This window comes from Magnolia sinica, chromosome 4, assembly GCF_029962835.1.
Source record: "Magnolia sinica isolate HGM2019 chromosome 4, MsV1, whole genome shotgun sequence".
NCBI lineage: Eukaryota > Viridiplantae > Streptophyta > Magnoliopsida > Magnoliales > Magnoliaceae > Magnolia > Magnolia sinica.
Window position 1 is genome coordinate 112,332,298 of NC_080576.1, and position 23,454 is coordinate 112,355,751.

A 23,454-nucleotide genomic window follows, 5' to 3' on the forward strand; every position below is an offset into this window, starting at 1 on the left:
ATAAAACTTCATAGTATGCCTAAATACACATATTTGCATATTTAGGAATAAAAAAATTATAAAAAAAATACATTAAATAATAAGTTTTCATTTAATGGGACTCAAAAAGCATATACTACCATGAGAAATCGCTCTAATTGTAATCAAAATGAGTTCATATAATACAAATGCAGTTAACATATAATAATTAGGACATATGAAAATTAATGAACTATAAAAGTACACCTTTCTTGGGACATGGAATTTATATATTGGTATACTTGGTGATTGATGGCTTGGATATGGCACTTGTTTGACATATTGACGCATCCATTCAATTTTCCAGATCATTTTATGGTATAAGCCCAAAAAATAGATAGATCCAAATCTCAAGTGAACCAGATCACAAGACAGTGTTGATTGAATGCTCACCATTAAAAACTTATCAAGGGCCACAATTTTTGTATCAAACTAGTTTGTATAACCTAATCAACAGGTTGGATGTCAAATAAACATTACATTGAACCCTAGGAGGTTTCTAATGGTGGGCATTCAATTGCTATTATTTCTTGTGGTGGGGTCTACCTGAGAGTTATATGTGCCTGATGTTTTGGATCAAGATCTAAAACGATCTAAAAAAATAGATGGACAGCATGGATCAAATAAATACATCATGATTAGGCCCACATAGCACCAACCACTAGCCATCTTGACAGTGGCAACGTCACTAGCCAAATCAAGTCTTCCAGGTGGTGCAAGGACTTTATGGTACCCACCATATCCCATGTGTTTTATCATGCTGTGAATAACGAGGTGGCTACTGGAGAGTGTTCCGTGGGCCCACCATGATATATGCGAGAAATCAACTCCATTAATACATTTCAACATATCATTTTAGTACATGGTCTAAAAAATGAGGTAGTTCAAAATCTCAAGTGGACCACATCAAAGAAAACAACAGCTATTAAATCCCACCATTAAATTGGAAGTGGATTCCATTCCCTTAAAACTGGAAGCAGATTGGCTGGTGTACCACACACCAGCTATATAGCTACTGCAGGTTTGTGTCGTGTGCAGACGTGCACTGACGCTGCTCGAGCTCCGAGTTGCACGGACGGTTCAAAGGAGATCAAAGTTACATGGGCCCCACAGTGATGTATTTATTATATCTAGATCGTTCATCTATTTTTAGAGATCATTTTAGAGCAGTATCCAAAAAATGAATCATGTCCAGAGATCATCTGGACCACACCACAAATAGCAGCGGAGATAATGATTTTCACCGTTAAAAAATTCGTAAGGCCCACCATAACGTTTATTTTCCATCCAATCTGTTCGTAAGGTCACAAAGACCTGAATGAAGAGGAAAAACAAATTTCATATTGATCCAAAACTTTTGTGACCCCAAAAAGGGTTTCAATGGTAGACGTTCAATCTCCCACTGCTTTTTGCAGTGTGGTCCACTTGATAGTTAGATTTGTCTTATTTTTTGTCTCAAGCCTTAAGAGAGCTCTCCAAATTGATGGACGGTTTTGATATAACAAATACCTTGTGATCATACCCATAGAACTTGGCTACGTATACAACAGCTATATAGCTGGTGTGAGAAGACGCGGATTAGATAGATACTAACAAGTTGAGTAGCCAGTCAGCTACTGAAGTGACGTCACCAAGTTCTGTGGCCCCACTACGATGAATATGTTATATCCACACCGTCAATCCATTTTTAGATATCATTTTAGGGTGTGAACCAGAGAACGAATCAAATAAAAATCTGTTGTGGACCCCACCAAAGAAAACAGTAGGGAGAGTGATTCCCATCGTTGAAACTATCCTAAGGCCCATCATAATGTTTATTTGAAATCCAACCTGTTCAAAAGTTAAAAAAGACATTAAATAAGGGAAAACACGAATATCAGCTGGATCTAAAACTTTTGTGGCTTTTAAAAGTTTTTAACGGTGGGTGTCACTGTCCCATTGTTTTCTGTGCTGGGGTCCACTGGAGCTTTGGATTTAACTCATTCTTTGGATATTGCCCTAAAACGAACTCTCCAAATGGATGGAAGGTGTGGATGCAAAACATACATCATGGTGGGGCCCACGGAACTAGCCGATGTCATTTCAATAGCTAGCCTCGCTACTCAACCTATGACTATTGAGTATACTCAACCCATTAGTAGCTAATCCCCTCCTGAACGCAAGAGAGATTTCGTTTTTACGAAATTCTCTCCTCTTCTTTGGAAAATCGCAATCAATCTCATCTTCTGTAAAAAATCTTTCTAGAAATTTATCTTTTTCCTTTTCAAATCCGAACCGAAATCTCCGTAAATCTTGGTGAAATCAAGTTTTCTTTCAAATCTCTTTCGTTGAAGAAAATAAAAGGGTTTTTTAAAAGGGTTTTCTTATCTCGGAAAATTCAGATCTATCAAAAACAATTGGCCCACTAAATCTAGCCGAAATCCACTTCCACGGGTAAATCGGCAGAAAAAGAAGGTAAAAGATCTTTTTTGTATATATTTTTATATTTATTTCAATTTTTTTTCAATAATAAGGAGAACGATAGCGATTTTTTCAATAAAATCAAAAATATCGTCGATATTTCGTCGACATTTATAAGAGAAACGAAAACTTGGGGTTTCGGTATCGCCGGTTCAGCGACACCGATAATATTGCTGATATTTTCGATTTCTCATCGACAATTCAAACACTAGGTGTACCACACATGCTATATAGCTGCTGTAGGTACGTGTCATGCGAAGATGAGCGCTGACGCTCCTCGAGTTCAGAGTTGTACAAAGGGTTCAAAGAGATCAAAGTTACATGGGCACCACGGTAATGTATTTATTATATCCACACTGTTCATTTATTTTTAGAGATCATTTTAGAGCATTATACAAAAAATGAATCATATACAAAAATCAGCTAGACATTCACACCGTTAAAACATTCGTAGGGCCCAGCATAACGTTTATTTTCCATCCAATCTGTTCATAAGGTCAGAAAGACCCGGATGAAGAGGAAAGACAAATTTCACATTGATCCAAAATTTCTCTGACCCCAAAAAGGATTTCAATAGTAGACGTTTAAAGCAGTGTGGTCTACTTGATAGTTAGATCTATCTTATTTTTCATCTCAAGCCTTAAGACGGGCTCGCAGAATGAATGGACGAGTTTGGATATCATACATACCTCATGATTAGACCCACAGAACTTGCTGATGTCAATACAGCAACTATATTACAGGTGTGAGGTACACCGGCCAATCTGCTTTCCCACTGGTGAGTACGTGGCACAAATGTTTGTGATCAATGGGGGTGCGGATGTACACGGATTAGATAATGACATAGTAGCGAGTAGGTTGTTAAAGTGACGTCACCAAGTTTTATGGGCCCCACTATGATGTATGTATTGTATCCATACCGTTCATCCATTTTGAGATATTATTTTATGGCATGAGCCAAAGAATGAGACAGATAAAAAGCTGTAGTGGACCCCACCATAGAAATTAGTGGGGAGAGTGGTTCCTACCATTGAAACTATTCCAAGGCCCACCATAATGTTTATTTGAAATTCAACTTATTCAAAAGTTAAAAAAGATATGAAATAAGGGAAAACACAAATATTAGCTTGATCTAAAACTTTTATGGCCTTTAGAAGTTTTTAATAGTGGGTGCCACTATCCCCACTATTTTTTGTGTTGGGTCCACTGGAGCTTTGGATTTAACTCAATCTTTGGATATTGCCTTAAAATGATCTCTCCAAATGGATGGAAGGCATGAATACAAAACATACATCATGGTTGGGCCCATGGAACTTGGTGACATCAACCTCAATTGCGAGTCTTGCTAAACCTTGAACCCTAAACCTTAAACCTGACCGGTTGAGTAGCAAGACTCGCAACTGAAGTGACGTTGTTGTGATGTATGTTTTGTATCCGCACCTTACATCCATTTGGAGAGATCATTTTAGGGCAATATTCAAAGAATGAGTTAAATCCAAAGCTCCAGTGAACCCAGCACAGAAAACAGTTGGTACAGTGGCTATGGTTGGATTTCAAATAAACATTGTGGTGGGCATTAGGATAGTTTCAATGGTGGGAATCACTCTCCCCCACTGTTTTCTGTGGTGAGGTCTACTACAGCGTTTTACCTGCTTCATTCTTTCGCTCATGCCCTAGAATGATATCACGAAATGGATAGACGGTGTGAATACAACACATACATAATAGTAGGGCCTCGGGACTCGTGACTTCACTTCAGTTGCCGACTCACAACTTAACCTGTCGGTATCTAATCGGCGTCTGATCAAAAGCCGGTGGGGGTGGGGCCCTCTCATATGCTATTGAAAGAAAGAATAAAGTCCAGTCCAAAATGATGGCTTATCCTTTCTGGTACACGTGTATTTACTTTAATACTGATGTGTGTGGCCCACATGATTAGTGGAAGATATTTTGGCCCGAGAAGTTGACAGTGGACAACACTTGATGAATGATTTGGATCTCATACACGTGTTACATGATGACACGTGCGCGGCTGGACTTTTTAATCTCGTTTGGCCCCGATCGCTGTAGTCTCCCGAGGAGAATGTACTGTATTTATGTTAGTCCCGAGGGGACGGGATTTCCCGCGACAGCCTTTTGCAGGAAGTTACTGCGCGCTGGGAACCAGGTGGGGGCCCATTGTGATGTTTGTGAAAAATCCTTCCCGTCCATCCGTTTCGTGAGTTCATTTTAAGATATGTTATTAAAAATAAACTGTATCCAAAGCTCAAGTGAGCTGAAAACATGATAATTAAACGTCCACAATTAAAATATCCATGCTGCTACAGAAGTTTTGATTCCTGCTAATATATTTGCTTTAGCTCACCCTAATGGAAATGATGTTATCAACAGTATGAATGGCACCTAAACATCACTCTTGAGCCAAAGAAAGTTTTAATAGTAGAAATTTCCCCAACCACATCTTACGTTTGCACAGCTCACTTAAGCTTTGGATACAATTTATTTTTGACAACATGTGCTAAAATGAACTCACAAAATGGATAAACAAGAAAGATTTTTCACAAATATCACAATGGGTCCCACCTAAGTTCACAGGAACTTTGTAGGAAAGGCCTTAGTAGGAAATCCATGTCCATCCCAAGGCATTTAAAAACTGGTGGTGACTCTTCGGATGTGCAAACGGTGGTGGACGCAGATTTCTGCACTTTTCAAAAATCCTCCCAGTCCATCCATTTTGTGAATTCATTTTAAAATATTTTGTAAAAAATATTTCATAAGCTCATTTTAAAATATTTTGAAAAAAATGAACCGTATCCAACGTTGAAATGAGCCATGCTAAAGGATAATGTGATTAGAAAAATTTCTACGGTTGAAACCTTCTTGGGTTCAAAGTGTTGTTTAGATGTCATCCATGCAGTTAATAACGTCATTCTTATTGGGATGAACCGAAAGCAAAACTATTAGCATGAATCAAAACTTTTGTAACCCAGTGAATATTTTAAATGTGAATGTTTAATTATTACATTTTCAGCTTACTTGAGATTTGGATATGATTCATTTTTGACAACATGTCCTAAAATGAGCTCACAAAACAAATGAACGGGAAAGATTTTTCACAAACATCACAGTGGGCCCCACCTGGGTTCCTAGCGCAGGAACTCCAATGAAAGGCTTTTGCTGGAAATCCGCCTCCCATGGTGGTGGGGTTTTACGGGAATCCACGCCGTCCACATCGTTGAAGCATATGTGCATGGAGCAGGATATGAGAAAATGACATTAACCATTTGTTTTTTTACTTCGAATTTAGACCACGCAGTGCTTTACTTTAAACCATACATTTAAAGCCATTTTAGTTAATTTGGATTGGTTAATCAAAGTGATGTTAGATATATGATCAAACCACAATGAGACTCACAATTTGAATGGTGCAGATATCATGTACGCCAGATCCACGTGTGAGGAGGATGATTCACACCATCCCAAACGCAGCTTGGTGGATCCGGACTGTGGGGCCCACCTTGATGTATGTACCTTACATCCATGCCATCCATCCATTTGGACAGATCATTTCAGGGGATGATACAAAATAATGAGGCAGATCCAAATCTTAATTGTACCACAAAAAGGAAACGGTGGTGATTGAATACCAACCATTAAAATTTTCTCAGAGGCCATTGGAATATTTATTTGCCATGCACGATGACCTGGATGAAGGGACCACACAAAGATCAGCTTAATCTAAAACTTTTGTGGCCTGTTAAGAAGTTTTTAATGGTCAATCATCATTCATCACTATTTCCTATGGTGAGGTCCACTTGAGATTTGGATCTGCTTCAGTTCTAAGATCATGCTCAAAATGATCTGCCAAAACGGATGGGCGGCGAGGATGTAAGGAACATAAATCACAGTAATCCGCTCCTACGTGTAAAGCATCATGTATCTAATATTGTTTTAAACGAAAAAATTAGCACGGTAGGCACTTACCTTTTATGTGTTTTTTTTTTAGATGATCGGAAATTTTTGGTACAAATATAGATTTTTAAAGTAGGAAAAGATATAAATAAAGATCTAGATTAGGAAAGTAGATTTATTCGGGTTTTTAAAAAAAAGGTGAATTCTGTCTCTCTAGTAAAGTCGTGTCAATAATAAAAATTTACCCGTTTTAAACGTCCAATCCTACGCTACACTGCGCCCGCAATCAAACGGTGGAGATGGAAGAACAGTAATACAGTAGATCCATCTCTCCACAGGACTCGTGGCAGGTTGATGTATTGATCTGGTCCACCCATGGACGGAGGGATTGCTTTTTTAAAATAAAATCGCATGACATAATCCTATCCGTTAATTATTTCTGCACTTCCTGCCAATGCATAATTTAACTGTTATTGTTTTCCACCGTCAGTCACATGGCTGATGAATGGAATTGCCTAATAGGCGTGATTTCGTGACGAATCCATGATAGGGCGCTGCACATGGCCAGACCTGATTTGCATGTAAGCCGGCCACGTGTACGTTGTGGAATACTCCAGTGATTTATCTCCCCGCTTACTTTCTTATTTAAATACAGGAGGGATGGACGCGGCTACGGTGGATCCCATACTGTACCGTGGGGTCCACATTAATGATGTGATGTATATCCAAGCCGTTCATTCTTTTCTCCCGCCCATTTCAGGACGTGGTCCCAAAAATTAAGCAGATTCAGATCGTATGCGTACCACACATTAGAAAAAGTGGTATATGACTGCCTCATCATTAAAAATTACAAAGGGACTATAGTAAGCTTTTCATAATGTTTAATTTCCACCTAACCTCTTGATTACGTCAAGAAGACATAGATGAAGCTAAAAAATATATATCAGCTTGATTGAAACTTTGGTGGCCCACGAAAATTTTTAATGATCATGGTGTGGTCCACCTGAGATTTGGATCTTAGGATCGCATGCGATGGAAAAATAGATGAATGGCATAGATATACAAAAATACATCAAGATGGGCCCCACACGGTGAGAGTAACACCACCTGATGTTTATTTGTCATTCAAGTAGATCCATGTGGACAGAGGATGTCATCCTCAAGCCAATCTATGCTACCTTCAACCAAACGGCCAGCCAATCAGCGGTTGGATGATTACGACCACTGCAGGCCATCCACTTCCGCCAGCCCCAGCAAGTGGGAAACGGATTGGCTACTACCCCTGACACCAGCCAATGGCTGGTGGTCGGTGCTATGTGGGCCCCACCATGATGTATGTGTTTCATCCATGCCGTCCATCTATTTTTACAGATCATTTTACGGTATTAGACCAAAAATGAGGTATATCACAATCTCAAGTGGACCACATTAAAGGAAACAGTTTGGAATAAGTGTCGACCATTAAAAACGTTTTGTGGGCCTAAAAGTTTTGGATCAAGCTGATTTTTATTTTTTCCCTTCGTCTGGGCCTGTATGACCTAATCAAAAGATTGGATGTCAAATGAACAGTACATTAGGCCTTAGGAGAATTTTAATGGTGGATATCCAATCACTATTGTTTTCATGTGGTGTGGTCCACTTGAGATTTATATCCAGATAATTTTTGGTATTAAGCCCTAAAATGATCTTTAAAAATGGATGAACGGAATGGATGAAACAGATACATCATGGTGGGGTCCACAGAGCACCGACCACCAGCCACGGGGCTGGTGTCAGGGGAGTAGCCAATCCGTTTCCCAGCAAGTGAAGGCAGAAACTTTGATACTCCGGCAGAGGGTGGTGGATGATAGACACGAACTTAGAAATTTCTTGGAAATTCTATGCACAGCATACAATTTACAAAATTAAACTGTCAAAATACAGTTCGCAGTTTAGATGCTTCTTGAACAAAAAATTAGACATAGGTAATGATCTGATTATCAGATTGGAGGGCCTTTATTGGACGGTCAGGAATGAAAGTAGCCAGATGTCCTATTTCCTCAAATAAGTGTCCAGTAATCAGAGGTTAAGATTGTTTAACTAATCTGATATTGGAACTGTGACTTAGAATCAGCGGTTTCCACAATTTAGTCGGTTTATTTTGAGTTAACATATTCCATGTGTACAATTTCTTGGTGCCTGCGTATCGAGCGTCATACTCTTCCAGAGTATCAATTAGTTACTCCACGAAAAGAGTATTTCTCTAGCTCTGCTCCGTCTCCGCATCTCTGTCCAGCTGGCCTCCCTCTCAATCTCTCTCGTCGATCTCTTCCGGCCCATCTCTCTCGGCCTTCGAATTAGAAAAAGAAGACCGCCGAGAAGAAGAGGTAATGCAAGTTTCTCTATTTCTTTATATTTTTCTTTGGGTCTCTCTCTCTCTCTCTCTCTCTCTCACATTACTCATCGAGGAAAAAAACGATTTGCGGGGTGGGGGGAATTGACGCGAGCCGGACCGTTTATCTGTCGGGCCCCACTGCGATGGACACTGGTTTCTTTCTTGGTCATGGATACCGCGATGCATTTTGTTGATCTGATGGCTCCGTGGATGGACATGTGTCTGGGATGATCCAAACCGTTGATTGATGCGCTATAGCACATTAATATTCTGAATGGTGCTGTCCATAATAACAACGGCCTGGATGGGACTCATCGGTTTTTTACCCTGGCCATTGAGTCATGGCATGTGGTGCGTGATCTTGCACCAGATGGGCCCCACATGAGCATCTGAACCATTTATCTGATGATGACCATAAAATCAACGTTGACACTGAATATGATCATCTAGATCGGGCCCCATAATGGAGACTTTGTTAATGGTCCAGTTCCTGTATTTTAGTTGCCTACTTTCTATCTCTTGAGCCACCAATTCAAGAATCCAGAAATTTTCATCTATTTGTTAGGTCTACCAGTTTCTGATATGAATGTCAGAATCTTCCAGATGGGAAGGTGATAAACCTTTTATCAAATTGGATGCTTAAGATGATAAGATCAACAGTCCATAATCAATGGGAGAAAATCATATTCCTTGGAGGGTTTGTGTTGCTTGAAATATACTGGGGTCACTTGTTGTTTGGAGGTAAGCGACGCACAGCATTGGAACTCTGGTGCTGTAAGAAATGGGCAAGGGTTGGCTAGTATAGGCCTTGATAGAGTAGAATGGCGGAATTGGATTCACGTAGCCGACTCCAATTAGTTGGGAGAAGGCTTAGTTGATGATGATGAATTGATGCATTTGGATTTCCTCTTAATTTTTGCCTTTTTGGTGCCGTAAGTTTTGTTTATTTCAATTACTTCTCATTTTGAGGGGCTGATTCAATTTATGCATTGTTATTCTCTTTCAATCTAACAAATGGTTGATTTCCTTTTTCAGTCATCTGGTGGAAGCAATCTATCTATCTTCTCTCAATATTTGTTTCAGTTGTGTAATTTTCCTATTTGCTAAGGTAAATTTTTGCTTCCTTGTTCTCTCTCTCTCTCTCTCTCTCTCTCTCTCTCTCTCTCTCTATATATATATATATATATATATATATATATATATATATATATAAATCTTTTAAACTATTTTCTATTGAATATGATGTCTGCGGTATTGATAATGTGGTGGTGGTGGTGAATTGTGATATGGTGATGTTGATCATGATGGATGAAGGCATGGCTTTGAAGGGCAATGTGAGATGAATCAGAAGCATGGGTTTAGGAGGAAGAGATATAGCAATGGAGATGTCTATGATGGTTGGTGGTGAAAGGGTTGTATGGGCATGGTAGATCTGAAGGTAGTGGTGGGGATATGTCGTATAAGTTCAGAGGCTTTAGTTGTGGTGGTAGAAAAAGGGTTGCTGTTGGTCTTTATCTTGATTTTTTACATTGAAAATTCATTGACTATGAGCCCTACTTATTAGAGGTGCAACTCAGATGGATTGGCTTAGGTTGAGGGTCAACCTGAGCCTAGCCCGACCTTAAGAGGACCCAACCCACAACCCAACTTGACCCGAATCCCAACTTGAGGTGCCCAACCTAAATCCAACCCAATGATTTCTGATGCAGGACAATTAACTACTTGCTCTAAAAGCTCGAATTGATAGAGCATTGTGAATCAATCTATTTATCTGATAGCCTAGGCTCCACATCCCATGGGTTAGGACCTCGGCCGAATCACTCATCGTGGGCCCCACTTCACATGGGTTCCGCTTCACACGAGCCACCTGCCTCACATGGGCTGCCTACTCCAAGTGTGCCCCTACATATCATAGGCCACCCCACTCGGGCCCGGTGTGAAAATGCCCCTGCATTAATCACTCTCGGTGAGGAGTCTCAAGCACGAGACCTCCCGCTTTGATACCACTTTGATGCAAGACAATTAACCACTTGCTCTAAAAGCTCGAACTGATAGCATGGCGAATCAATCCATTTTTCTCATTGCCCAGGCCCCACATCCCGTGGGTTAGGACCTTGGCCGAGTGGGCCCCACTTCACACGAGCCACCCACCCTGAGTGTATCCCTACATCTCATAGGCCACCCCATTCTAGCCCGGTGTGAAAATGCCCTTGCATTAATTTCCCAACCTGATCTAACCCGAGCAATATTTGATTAACCCAACCCAACCCTATTTCAAATCCGGCTGGAGTTTTCCAACCCTAACTTGACCCGACCCTACCCTACTTGAATTTTGGTTGGGTCGGTTGGGTTCAGGTTGACTCAAACCGAAGTTGCAGTGCTACTGCTAAATTGCTAATCTCACCTGCATGTGCAAGGAAGGTTCCCACTCACACTTATTGGTCATGTAGGTGACTAATCTAAGCAAAAAAAGCATGACTTGCTTGGATGTGTGGGTTTCAAGGCTTATGCGGTTTGCGAATCCTAGTGTTGTGGGCCCCCTTTATATTGCATGCACATTGGGATTAGCATCTTGCATAGGTTATTGATTTTATTGTCATAATGGTGTTTACACTATTTGTGGACAAATCTACACATCAGCCAAAATTTGAACTGTATAGACTACCTTTAAGAAGCTGTTGTCAAGCTACAGAACAATAGAGGACCTTTTGTCCATTGAAATTTCTCACTATAAGAACACATCCTTTCCTTGTCTGAATGACTCCATTGTCAAATCCATGACCATTGGATAAAGTTTGTGAATTCCACTCATTGAATTCCATCCATTCCAATTCAAGGGATATTAAGCTTACGATATTCGTTCATTTACTCAAAAGGTCCTTAGCCTAAGCCCATCATCTATTCAAATTCGAGGGTTCTTGAACTGTGAGTTTTCATTCAAAATGCTATTTGACCCATGCCATTCAAATTTCAAGGTTGCCAACTGCTAAGCTATAGACTTTAATCATCCAAGTTTTAGACAATTAAGCTTTACATCTCATTCAATTCAAGGCAAGAGTGACACATCTTAGTCACTTGAACTAAGGACCAGCTAACATGCCTTATTATTTCAAACCAAGGACACGAGTTCAACTTAAGCAGGTCATGTCAAGTTGAGTCAGGTCGGGTCGGGTTGAGGGTCAATCCAGGCCCAACACGACCTCAAAAGGAGTCATTGTTGTGTTTTTATAAGAAAAATAAAATATTTATTTTTAGAAAGTAAATAAATATATTTTATATGAAACCATTTTAAAAATGCTTATTGGATTAGTGGTAAGAGGAGTTTTTACTATAGGAACCTGGGTTTAAATTTCCACAAGGAAGGTGTGAAGTACCGTTCACGCGCGTGGTGTGGGTTGTAGGGCTGCTTGGGCGCTTTATTAGGCATACTTTGCATATACGTATCTTCATAAGGAACCTAAAGAGTCTAATCTTTTTTGACACTTGTTTCGAATCCATCTGAGTTATGATGTACTTAAGAAGTAAACCAGAGTTTAGCCAAAGGATTAACCCATTAATGTCTAAAGTTCTAGTTATAGTGTTGGTTGAATGTGCCTGACATATGGTTGTACATGTGGTATCAGTGCCACATGTAGTATACATTACGACAGTTGGGCTAATTAGGATTAGAGTGACAGTTACATGTATTGTCATGTGGCAATAGTTTTTCATTATTGTTTAACTGTCTCTGTTTAAAAGAAACAGAAATAACTACCACAAGAAAAGACATGTCCATTAATGGAAAATATGATTGTTACATGTGAATGGATGTGTGAATTATTGGAAATGAGAAGTAGTACATAATGGAGGAAATGAAGAAACTTGAGTTGAAAATATTAGATTTTTTTGGTTTGAAACCTTGACTCGTTTAGTCAATATCTCAAGATAAATTTGCCGCTGTTGTTTTGGATATTCCGGCACGTGCAAAAGAAGAGAGATGGTAACGTGTCTTCAGGATATAATGAACTCACATATTTGTAATTCAACATGAAGATTTGCACCTTTAAGCATTGAAAATATCTCCAAGTGTTGACATTGATATGCCTTACAAAAATGATCTCAAAAGGACAAGAGTAAGAGGGCAGAGATAAAAGTATAAGGCCAGAGATGGCTTAATTAGGGAATATTGTACTATCTGCGGACTATAATGTCTAGAATATATAGGACTTAAAGGGACATGGTGTCCTTCCTGGAGAGATACTTTTGTGTCATTTTAGGACATTCACACACAACAATCATTTTGTGATGAATGGACATGACCATTTGCTTTTGAAAGTTATTTCTATCTCTTTTGGACATAGACAATTACACAACAATTAAAAAACTATTGTCATATGACAACACATGTAACTACCACCCAGATCTTAAGCAGTTCAACTGTCACCACGTGTACAGCATGTGACATTAATCCCATTTGTACAACCATGTGTCAGGCACACTCAATCAGCACTATGGCTAGATCCTTAGACATCAGCAGGTCAAACCTCTGCTTAGACCCTGGTTCATTCTATAATTGCATCATGGTTCAGATGGTTCTAGTAAAAGTGTCAAATTGTTGGGCTCTTTAGGTTCCTTGCAACGATGTACATGTGCAAAGTATGCCTAATAAAGCTCTATAAACTACTCAAGCACCCTTACAACCCACGTTACACTCGCACTGTTCTTGTGGGGATTTGACCCTAGGTTCCTGTGGCGAAAACCCCTCCCCTTACCACTAATCTAATGAGTATTTTAAAGAAAGTTTATATATATATATAATATAATATATTTATTTATTTGGTTGCTTAAAAAATAATATGTTTATTTACTTTTAAAAACTAAATATTTTATTTTTTTAATTTTTTATATAAAAAGTACAACATGGATATCTTAAAGAGGCATAAGAGTGTCTCCCGAGAAAGGACACCGTGTCCCTTCAAATTCTATATATTGTAGATATCTTAGTCCAGAGAGAGAACACATCATTCCCAAATCAAGCCATCTTAGCCCTATGCTCTCATCTTTGTTCTCTTGCAATTGTCTTTTTTAGAATGTTTTTATGAGGCATATCATTGTCAAAATTTGGAGATTTGTTCAAAACTTAGAGATGCAATTTTTTGTGTTGAATTATAAATTTGTGAGTTTATTGTATCCTGAAGACAATTTTCTACCTTTCAGAAAAGGGCAATATTTTGTGCTTAGATATTGACTATTTGAGTCAAGATTTGAACCCACAAATCTAATATTGTCATTTCAGGTTTCTTCATTTTCTTTATTGTGTACTACTTCACTATTCCAACAATTAAAATAATTTTGTTGCCCTATAGTCAAAATGAAGGCAATTCATTCCATTCAAGTGATGAACTAAAACTTCGTTTGCATGAGTAGATCATTTCGACGATCAATTCTTCTCAAGGTAGCTGCAGAAGATGCTTTTCTTTCGACTCTAAAATTGTCCTACATCCTAGATGACGATCTCCTTAGTTAAAGGATAATGATTTAGAGAGGTCAAGGTAGAGAGAAAGAAAAGAAAAGGATGATTTCCTGTGTAAATGTTATATCCTTAACGGCCTCTCTAATTTAATCTATAACTCACATCGTAAAATACCATTTGTCAAGGAATTGTGGACAATTTTAGATAAAAAATATAAAACTAAAGAGGCCAATACTTATCTATATATATATATATAATCAATAATTATGTCCACTTTAAGTTGAAGAATGATCAACCAATTCTCTCTTAAGTGAACTAATAAACTTAGTAGACGAATTGAAAATTGGTGATATAGATCTTCTTGAAGAATTCCTAATTGGTATAATAATTGCAAAATTACCCTAATTGTGGTGTGATTATGAAAAAGAAATCAAAACATGATGAGAAGAAGTATACTCTTGAAGGGCTTCAACGATATCTTCGTATTGAAGAAGAATCTAGAAATTGAGACAAAAGAGAAGATGCTTCGAAAATTTATTTTAAGAAAATGTAGCCAAAGAAGACAAACCAAAATCGCATAACTTTAAATTAGTGTTTCAAATAGCGCCCGTAGTGTAGTGGTAGCGTACGCTACATAGCGTAGCGTTGCGTGGCCGTAGCGCTACGTAGCGTCCCAAATATCGTAAATCCCCTGTAGCGTACGTTACAGGGGTCGTAGCAACACTACAGCTACGTAGCGCGTAGCATCAGTAGCGTAAGCTACAATGTATTTTTTTACTATTTTAGTTTTCTATTATTTTTTCAAGTTTTCTTTGTTTCTAATGTTGAGAAATGTGACACATGTATTGTACTTGATACTTTTAACTTATGGGATTTTTATTTCTTTTCATAATTGTGACTTGTGGTTTCAATTAGACATTATTAATTAAAGTGGTTTGCTTAGAAAGTTGTTGATGTGATAATTATTTGATTTGGCTTATATATGTGGATTGGCTTTTGATAAATGATAACTAATAACTTTTTAAAACTTGCTTATAATTGATAAAATGAATCATCTTTTAGGCATTTTTATATTTTTTTCCTTTTTTTTTTTTCACTATTTATTATATATGTCCTATTTTTAAATTAAAAAATAGAAGTATTGTGTGGCTTACGCTACACGCTACGTATTTACGCTACACGCTATAGAGGGCTGAGCGCTACGCATCACGCTACCGCTATTTAAAACACTGCTTCAAATCCATTCTTGCAAAGAAGGATACAAAGTTTAAGAAAAATGAAAGGCATGTCACTTTTGTAACAAGTCAAAACACTATATAAAGGAATGCCAACACAGAAAGAAGCAACTAAAGGCTTGGGCAAACATGGCAGAAGACCAACTTATTGCAATGATTACCGAAGCAAACACGGTAGAATTGATGATTCACATATTGAAGAACTGAAACATCTTTAGGACCTATGAGTGCATTGCTAATTGACAAGAGGCAAAATTGGATAACAATGTTCAAGCAAAGGTTATAGCGAAAGGATATGTGGAGCTTCAATTTACATCAAGCAAAAGATTGATATTAGTGACTGTATTCTATATAAGAATGAAGTGAAAAATCAGTTGAATTTAAAGATTAAAGCTTATTGAAGTGATAGAAGAGGTGAGTACTCCTCTAATGAATTCAATAATTTCCGCGAATCAAATGGTATAATCTGAAGGTATTTAAAATTGGTTACATAACGGTAATGATCAAAACCGTTACGTGTTACGGGGTTGAAACGGCCGTAACGGTTTTTTCAAAAAATAAAAAATGGCCGATACAGGGGCTGTAACGACTGTTACGGCCCATATCATAACGGTAACAATGGTGGCTGTTATGGACACCGTTACAGTTTTGGAACACCTTATATAATCCACGAATTTATAGCCCTTTATACACCTAAACAAAATGGCCTAATGGAACATAAAAATAAGACCTTAGTTAAGATGATCAATTGTATGATATTAAATTTTGGATTACCACTAAATCTGTGGGGGGAAGTATTGTTAACTGCAAACCGTATTCTAAATATCATCCCACACAAAAAATCGGATGTCTCCTTGTATGAATAAAACTTAGCCTTTATTACTTCGAAATATGGGAAAGTATAGTAGAAGTCAAGATAATTAATTCTAAAATATCGAAGTTAGGTCCTAGATGAATAAAGTATGTCTTTCTGAGTTATAGGATGCATAGTCCCAAATATGGATTTCTAATTTTAGAACAATCTGCTTTTGCTAACAAATACATGATTACCAAGTCTAGAGATGTTATCTTTTTCAAAAATATAATATATGAAAACTATGTGAATGATGTTACAAAAGGTCAAATTGATAGAAATGAAGTGAAACTGATTAATGAAAATCTATAACATTTTTAATAAATTCAAGTTCATCCGAAAGAAAATGAACCAAGAAGATAAAAAGGACAAGAAAAGAAACATCTTTTAGCCCGAGTTTCAATTTGTTCCTAATAGAAAGGGATAAGAATGAAATAAGAAACAAGATATATGTACCATTAAGTGTCGAAGGTGATCATTTAACACTTAATGAAGTTCTGTCATCTACTAATACACATTTTTGGAGGGAAGCCATTGAAGATGAAATGGAATCCATTGTCTCCAATAGCACTTAGTGTTTGATCGATCTTCCACCAAGTTCAAAACGTCTAGGTTGTAAGTGAATTTTCAAAAGAAAACTCAACCCCGATGGTACCATAAATACACTTAAAGCTCGGCTAGTGGCCAAAGGCCTTAAACAAAAGGAATGTATCAATATTTTTTTAAATACATATGCTCATGTATCTACGATTAAGACACTTATTGCTCTTGCTACAATTTATCGACTAGTAATCCATTAAATGGATGTCAAACCGATATTCTTAAATGGTGATCTAGACGAAGAAGATTATACAGAGCAATCAGAGGAGTTTATATAATCTGGGCAAGAGAAGAAAGTGTATAAAATGGTCAAATCTTTCTCTGGACTCGAGCAAGCTCCTAAGCAATGGCATGAAAAGTTTGACCAAGTAATGCAATCTAATGATTTTTAAAGTAAATCAAGCAAATAAATACCTATATACCAAAGGTCAAATCATCATTTGCTTGTATGTAAATGATATGCTAATATTTAAACTAAATGTGGATAGTGTAAAAGAAACAAAAAGGTCTTCAAGTACCAACTTTGATATGAAGGATATGGGTAAAGTCGATGTAATGTTAGGAATTTAGATTCATAATCTTAATGATAGAGTAACCTTAACACAATCTCATTATCCAAAGAAAGTGTTAAAGAGGTTTGATCACTATGATTGGGAACTGGATTCTATCCCATTTGATTCAAGTATTAAATTAGTTAAAAATATTGGTGGATGTAAAACACAATAGGAACATGTTGGAGTTTGTGGAACATGCTTGAGTTATTGGGAGTGATGTATGCAATGAATTATATGAGACTCGATATAGCATTCACAATAGGAATGCCAAGCAGGTATATTAGTAATATAGGATAAGAACATTGGGATGCAATTTCTACTTTTCAAGATTTTGAGGTATCTGAAAGGAACTACAGACTATTGAGTCCATTATAAGTCCTATCCTCTTGTACTTTAAGGGCACAATGATGCTAGCTGGAATGCAAATAATATAGAATCAAAATCTACAGGTGGTTAGATATTTACTCTTGGAGGAGGAGCAATATCCTAAGCATCCAAGAAACAAATGTGCATATCTCATTCTACTATAGAAAGTGAGTTTATAGCACCTAGTGCTACTTGTAAAGAAGAGAAATGGCTTATATACCTACTGATGGAACTCCCATATTGGTCCATATTGGTCAAGATCTACTCCAACCATATTTATTTTTGTGATAGTTAAGCCATCCTTTGTCATGCCATGAGTAAAACTTATAATGGTAAGTTTATAAATGCAGGTCACTTTGTTAAATGATTGCTTAAGGATGGAACATAGTAGCTTGTTTGTTTCACTCGTTACCACGGTAATGTAAAGGAAATGTGCAATGATTACAAATTACTCGTCTCCTGACAACAATTGCATATGACCACCAATTCCGGTGTTTGGTAGGCCTAAAAATTTAATACATTTCAAAGTAAGACTTATAATGGTAAGTTTATAAATGCAGGTCACTTTGTTAAATGATTGCTTAAGGATGGCACATGGTGGCTTGTTTGGTTCACTCGTTACCACGATAATGTAAAGGAAATGTGCAATGATTATAAATTACTTGTCTCCTGACAACAATTGCATTTGACCACCAATTCCCATGTTTGGTAAGCCTAAAAAATTAATACATTTCATTCATCTAAATTCAAAGACTATGAAACCGGGAAAAGATCTTATTGACATTCTTGAATAAGGGAGAAGATTTAGAGTAAAAAGAAATCCTTGGGGATGAGAGAGGCTCTACAGCGCTGGCGCTTTCAGGACCCATCAACTCATGCGACCAGGATGCCACAAAAGCATTGGCGTTCAAGGAAACTCTCTGAATTCTAGTGCCTTGAAATTTTGGCTCAGTTGTGATCGGAAGTCATGCCTCGTTCCTCCTGTGATATCAGATTTCACTATCCAAGTTAAACATTTCATTTTAATCTAGTATGTAAAGAATCTAATGATGTAGCTGTGTCTTTGGCTTTGTAAGGTTCTAACTGCCAAACCATGTACATGGGACCCGAGAGAAGGAGGGAGGAAGGGGGGGATATTTAAATATGAGAGCCTACATTTTAGAGAATGTTGTTATAGCTATTTCATTGAGAATAAAGTGAATATATACATGAGGTGGGAGATCTGTAAGAGATCTTAACAGATACACATGTATCCATGCATATACCCATCTAAAGTATTTATAGCCATACATAGATATCTTATACTCTAAAAAAGTTTGAAGAGAAGTGCCGTGGCTCATGGGATGGGCTGCCCTTTTGACGTGTTGGGAAAAGGGATAAAGAACAGTGGTGGCATTCTTGAAAATTCAGTTGCATTTTAGAATTGAGTAATGGGAAATCACCTTATCCATTTTCATCTATGCTTGCATAGGCTCTAGGACTAATCAAATATGCAATAGTGACACTCATTTTTATCTTCATACAAGATTTATCCATTACGGGTCCTGCTTCAGCTACTCAAGAGGGTAGGATCTCGAATCCTCTCTCCTGACGAGATATAGTCCAGCCATCAGGCAGTACCCAGCATGTATGTGCCATGAACCTAATGACCCTTGTTAATTCTTTTTACATGTTCATTTTTTTCCATACATGTGTGGCCCACCTGATGACCAGAGCAGCTTGATTGTTAAGATGTGGCAGATGCATGATGGAGCCAACCTGATGAATGGCCTGGATTTGAGACGCACATTGGGGAGTTGAAATCCAATTCCTAACTAGCAAGATCAATATTCTAGTATCAAATCATTGAGGGGGGGAAAAAATTCAGGTATCAAAATGTGATATTTTGTATGCTGTATGAAATACAACATTACAATTGCTTTCTGTTGTCATCATTGTTATCATCATCCTATCTTTAAAATAAAAAAAAAAACATCTCATCATCATCTCAGCCTGTATGGTCATTTATTAGGTTTATTGAAGTTTGCTATCTTATCAATTATGATTTTTTGGCTGCACGCATGCACACACTTATTTGCTATTTGTGTGGTGCTGTCTTATTAATTGGTTATGATGATGATTTAACTTCTACTTCCAAGTTCTTCCGTGGATTTTTATATTGGGATGTTTGGGGTGAGAAACATGTCCTGTTTATCTTTCAGGAAACATGTTGGTCCCCTAGACAATTCTACAATTGACTTGTTGCGTAGTTCCCTGCCTCTTGCAAAATGTTAAGGAGGACATTTCTCGTTCTTCCTCTTTTTTTTTCTTTTCAAGATCATGTAAATTTCAATAGAGGACAAAAAAATCCTTGCAAAAAGGACTCAAAAGGCTACAGGACTAAACAGGAAAGGCTTAAGGATCAGAGCCTAAGCAATGACATCCAATCTCACTTCCCCGAACAACCTGTCGAGACACGTGGAATTTCTTCAAATTGATAAAATTCCAAACTTACAGAAGTCCCTTATTTCAGTTTTGTTCTAGTTTTACGGAGAGGTGTGCTAGATGACAGCTTATTTCAGTTTTGTTCTAGTTTTACGGAGAGGTGTGCTAGATGACAGCTCAATTGTGTTGTTGTTTTTGGTGGGCCCATTTGTCTTTTTTGGCAGGCCCCACTTAGATAATGGGTTGGCATTCACACATACAAATGATTGCCTAGAGACTCCTTCCTTAACAGACCCATCCGCTAATGAATCCACTTCCCAAACCCTTGGGTAAAGAGGCCCCACGCCTTTAATATCTCATTAATATGAGTATGATTTCACACTAAATGTGTTCTAACAGTCTATTTCTAATGATGAGAAACGACACACATTATTTTTAATCTGCATTACCCTGCAAACACAACTGTTCTTGGATCCACCAACTGCTCAATATCTCTTGTGGAAGAAAGGATAGATGAAGATGATTTCTTGGGTGGAAAAGCGTAGCAGAGAATGGAGCGCCAGTAGCATATGTTACCACTCCCCAACCATGAAGAATGAGAAATAAGGATGCTAGAAGAGGTTAAAAGATGGAAGAGAAAGGAAGTTATGATGTTAAGGCAGATTACTCACCTAAAGCGGTCGAGTAATCCTTTCATTATACTAATTCTAAGAACCTTTCTGCCCTCAATAACAACAGCAAAGACACTCATGTATCTTTCTCTTTTAATTCTGACAATATATATTGAAACCCTCAAAAGGGATTTTTGGGTGCAAATATTGTCTAATTCGATTCAAATGAAAATAAAATCAAATACTATCCCAATAGACAATTTTTTTAGAGGTGCAGTCTAGTGGTTCTGGGCAGATGTGGGGCCCACATAGGGCCTGCCTAAGTTGCATAACATCCTGATTTTGGAACTGACCATTCATCTAGGGCAGATGAAGGGTTTGGATGGCCTGGATTCTGTATACATAACATCATCGCCCCCCTGGCAAATCAAGGATGGGCGTCCTCTCTTAACTTGTCCCCTGTGCGGGTGGTCACCTTAGTTTCCTTTTCAGCTGATTTTTTGGTCCCTGTGGATAATGTGAGGCAACACATCTGATGGACAGCTCAGATGTTGTGAAGACATCACATGAGCCCGACTTCTACCTGGTACCACTGCCCCACATTTTTGTTAACATAATTGTTTGTTAATGCTTGTAATTTCTTATATATTTTCTTAATTTGTCAATTAGGACGTTCCAAGATAGATGAATCCTTCCTCTCATTCTCATCGTAATAAATCTCCTGGCAAGGAAGAGAAGGAGAGGCCGAGGTTCTTTGACGCAAAAGCCAAGTCTCTATGCTGGCTGAAAGCAGAGGTTGTGGCAGGCCGACATCCAGAGCGCTGGAGGAAAGACACTGCTGGCAACATTGTGTGCAAGCGCTTGTGGAACTGCCATGGCTGCCTTTGCTATGAATACGACCACATAATACCCTTCTCCAAAGGTGGAGAATCCACCGCAGAGAACTGCCAAATTCTTCAGACAAGGGTGAACAGGTATAAATCAGATAAGGAATGGTTGGACAAAGCGGAGTTGGAAGGTTTCTCATGCGATCTCAAGTTCACAGATAAGGAACTCGATGTAATTGAAATGGCTGTTTATGGCGATGTCATCCGACCAGGGAACCAGTGCCGTTGCAGAACTGTTGCTGAAATGCTTGGTCAGTACAAAGCGAAGAACCCCTTGGCTGCTTGTGAATTACCATACAAGGAGACATCAACAACACTCTAGGAGGCGACAATGCTAGTGCAATGTCACAAGGTAAGAAATTAAGAACCCAAATCAGTTCCATTCGATCTTCTTGTCTGTGCAATTTACAACTAATGTCAACAACTGTTTGAGATTACTCTTAGTAGGTGGGAAAAAAGGTGAATTCAAATCTCATCTTTAAAAGTTGTGTATCAATATTTAAAAAAGAAGAGGAAGATAACATTGAGGTATTGGAAGAAATTTATGTCATAAAAACAAAAGAGGTGCTGCATGGGGAGAAACACCATGTTCATGATGGTTAGCCAACCTGAATGGCTTAGTTGGTGCCACTCACCACTGCCATCTATTCATTAAGGAGTTGTTTGGCAGACCCAATCTTGTTTTGATTTGACTTAAAAATTTTCAAAACATGATTGGATAGGCGATTTAAGTAAGATTTAGTTAATGGTCCACATTTAAATGTTTAGTAGGCACTTTTAATGGACCATGGCTCTCCAAGTTAGCACCGGCTAATCAACCAACCTTGCAATTACATGGACTCTGTCCACATTCATGAGAGAGAGGGAAATCGGTTGAAAATAAAATAAATAAGAAACATCACATAAAAGAGTAAAATGATTTTTTAAAAAATATTTAAATGACGTTTAAAAAAGAAAATTGAAAATCAACCAACAATCCAAGCACAAATTGACCATGTCTGCATCTCTTATACACGAGATCGGGTCAACAGCCAACCATAGCACACCTTGTGGCACCATATCATCTTTTCCACTTACATGTCAATTGTGTAGGACATATCTACCCTGAAAATCATACGCCTGGCGCTTGGTCCACTCTGTTAAACAACCATTTACTCTAAAAGCTTAAGCTGTCAGAGTGTGGTGTATCAATGTATATCAAGGGACTTTTATCACTTCAACACACTCATCCAATGGTATGATAAATTGAAAATTGATTAGTCTGACCGAACATGTGATCCACCTAGTAAGCATATCATCCTGGCTTTTAAAGAAGGGCGATCTTCATGGTAGGCCCTACTGTTTCAACGGTAGGAATGTCTAAAGAGGCATGTAACCATAGGTGATTGTTTTTCATTATACACATTCTTCCAATGGATAATCATATCCCACCACAACCACATTAAATGATTAAAATATGTAACGATAAAATAAGAACATAGCAAAATTCGTGATCTTAATCCAGCGGCGATGTGCGAGATGGTATCAAGATGAAGTAGAGAATGGTCGGTGCCTGCCGGATGACTATAGTTGAATATTTGGCAAATAATAATAATAAGTTAGCCCTAATAGATAAGACAGGCTATGGTGAGATAGAGGATGATGATAATGAACAACTTAAAATATATAAAATAATGAAATTATTTATATGAAAGAAAAATCTTGACGA

General features: G+C 37.9%; 1 protein-coding gene across 4 annotated transcripts; it reads left to right on the top strand.

Annotated features, from left to right (window-relative positions):
* Positions 1 to 8,609: 8,609 nt before the first annotated feature.
* Positions 8,610 to 22,287, top strand: LOC131243854 (uncharacterized). Of its 4 annotated transcripts, none has more exons than XM_058243471.1 (3): positions 8,610 to 8,756; positions 9,800 to 9,872; positions 21,529 to 22,287. In XM_058243471.1, exon 3 carries the CDS (start codon positions 21,544 to 21,546, stop codon positions 22,066 to 22,068), a length of 525 nt encoding a protein of 174 aa, XP_058099454.1. In that variant the 5' UTR covers positions 8,610 to 8,756; positions 9,800 to 9,872; positions 21,529 to 21,543; the 3' UTR covers positions 22,069 to 22,287. The 4 variants fall into 4 exon arrangements, with proteins under 4 accessions (XP_058099454.1, XP_058099453.1, XP_058099456.1 ...); XM_058243473.1 differs by lacking the exon at positions 9,800 to 9,872 and adding an exon at positions 21,352 to 21,445 and having other exon boundaries at positions 8,643 to 8,756; XM_058243472.1 differs by lacking the exons at positions 8,610 to 8,756; positions 9,800 to 9,872 and adding exons at positions 19,769 to 20,359; positions 20,409 to 21,445.
* Positions 22,288 to 23,454: the final 1,167 nt, after the last annotated feature.

Bases quoted from the DNA above. Each gene is read 5' to 3' on its own strand.
- LOC131243854 (XM_058243471.1), top strand. From the start codon at position 21,544: ATGAATCCTTCCTCTCATTCTCATCGTAATAAATCTCCTGGCAAGGAA.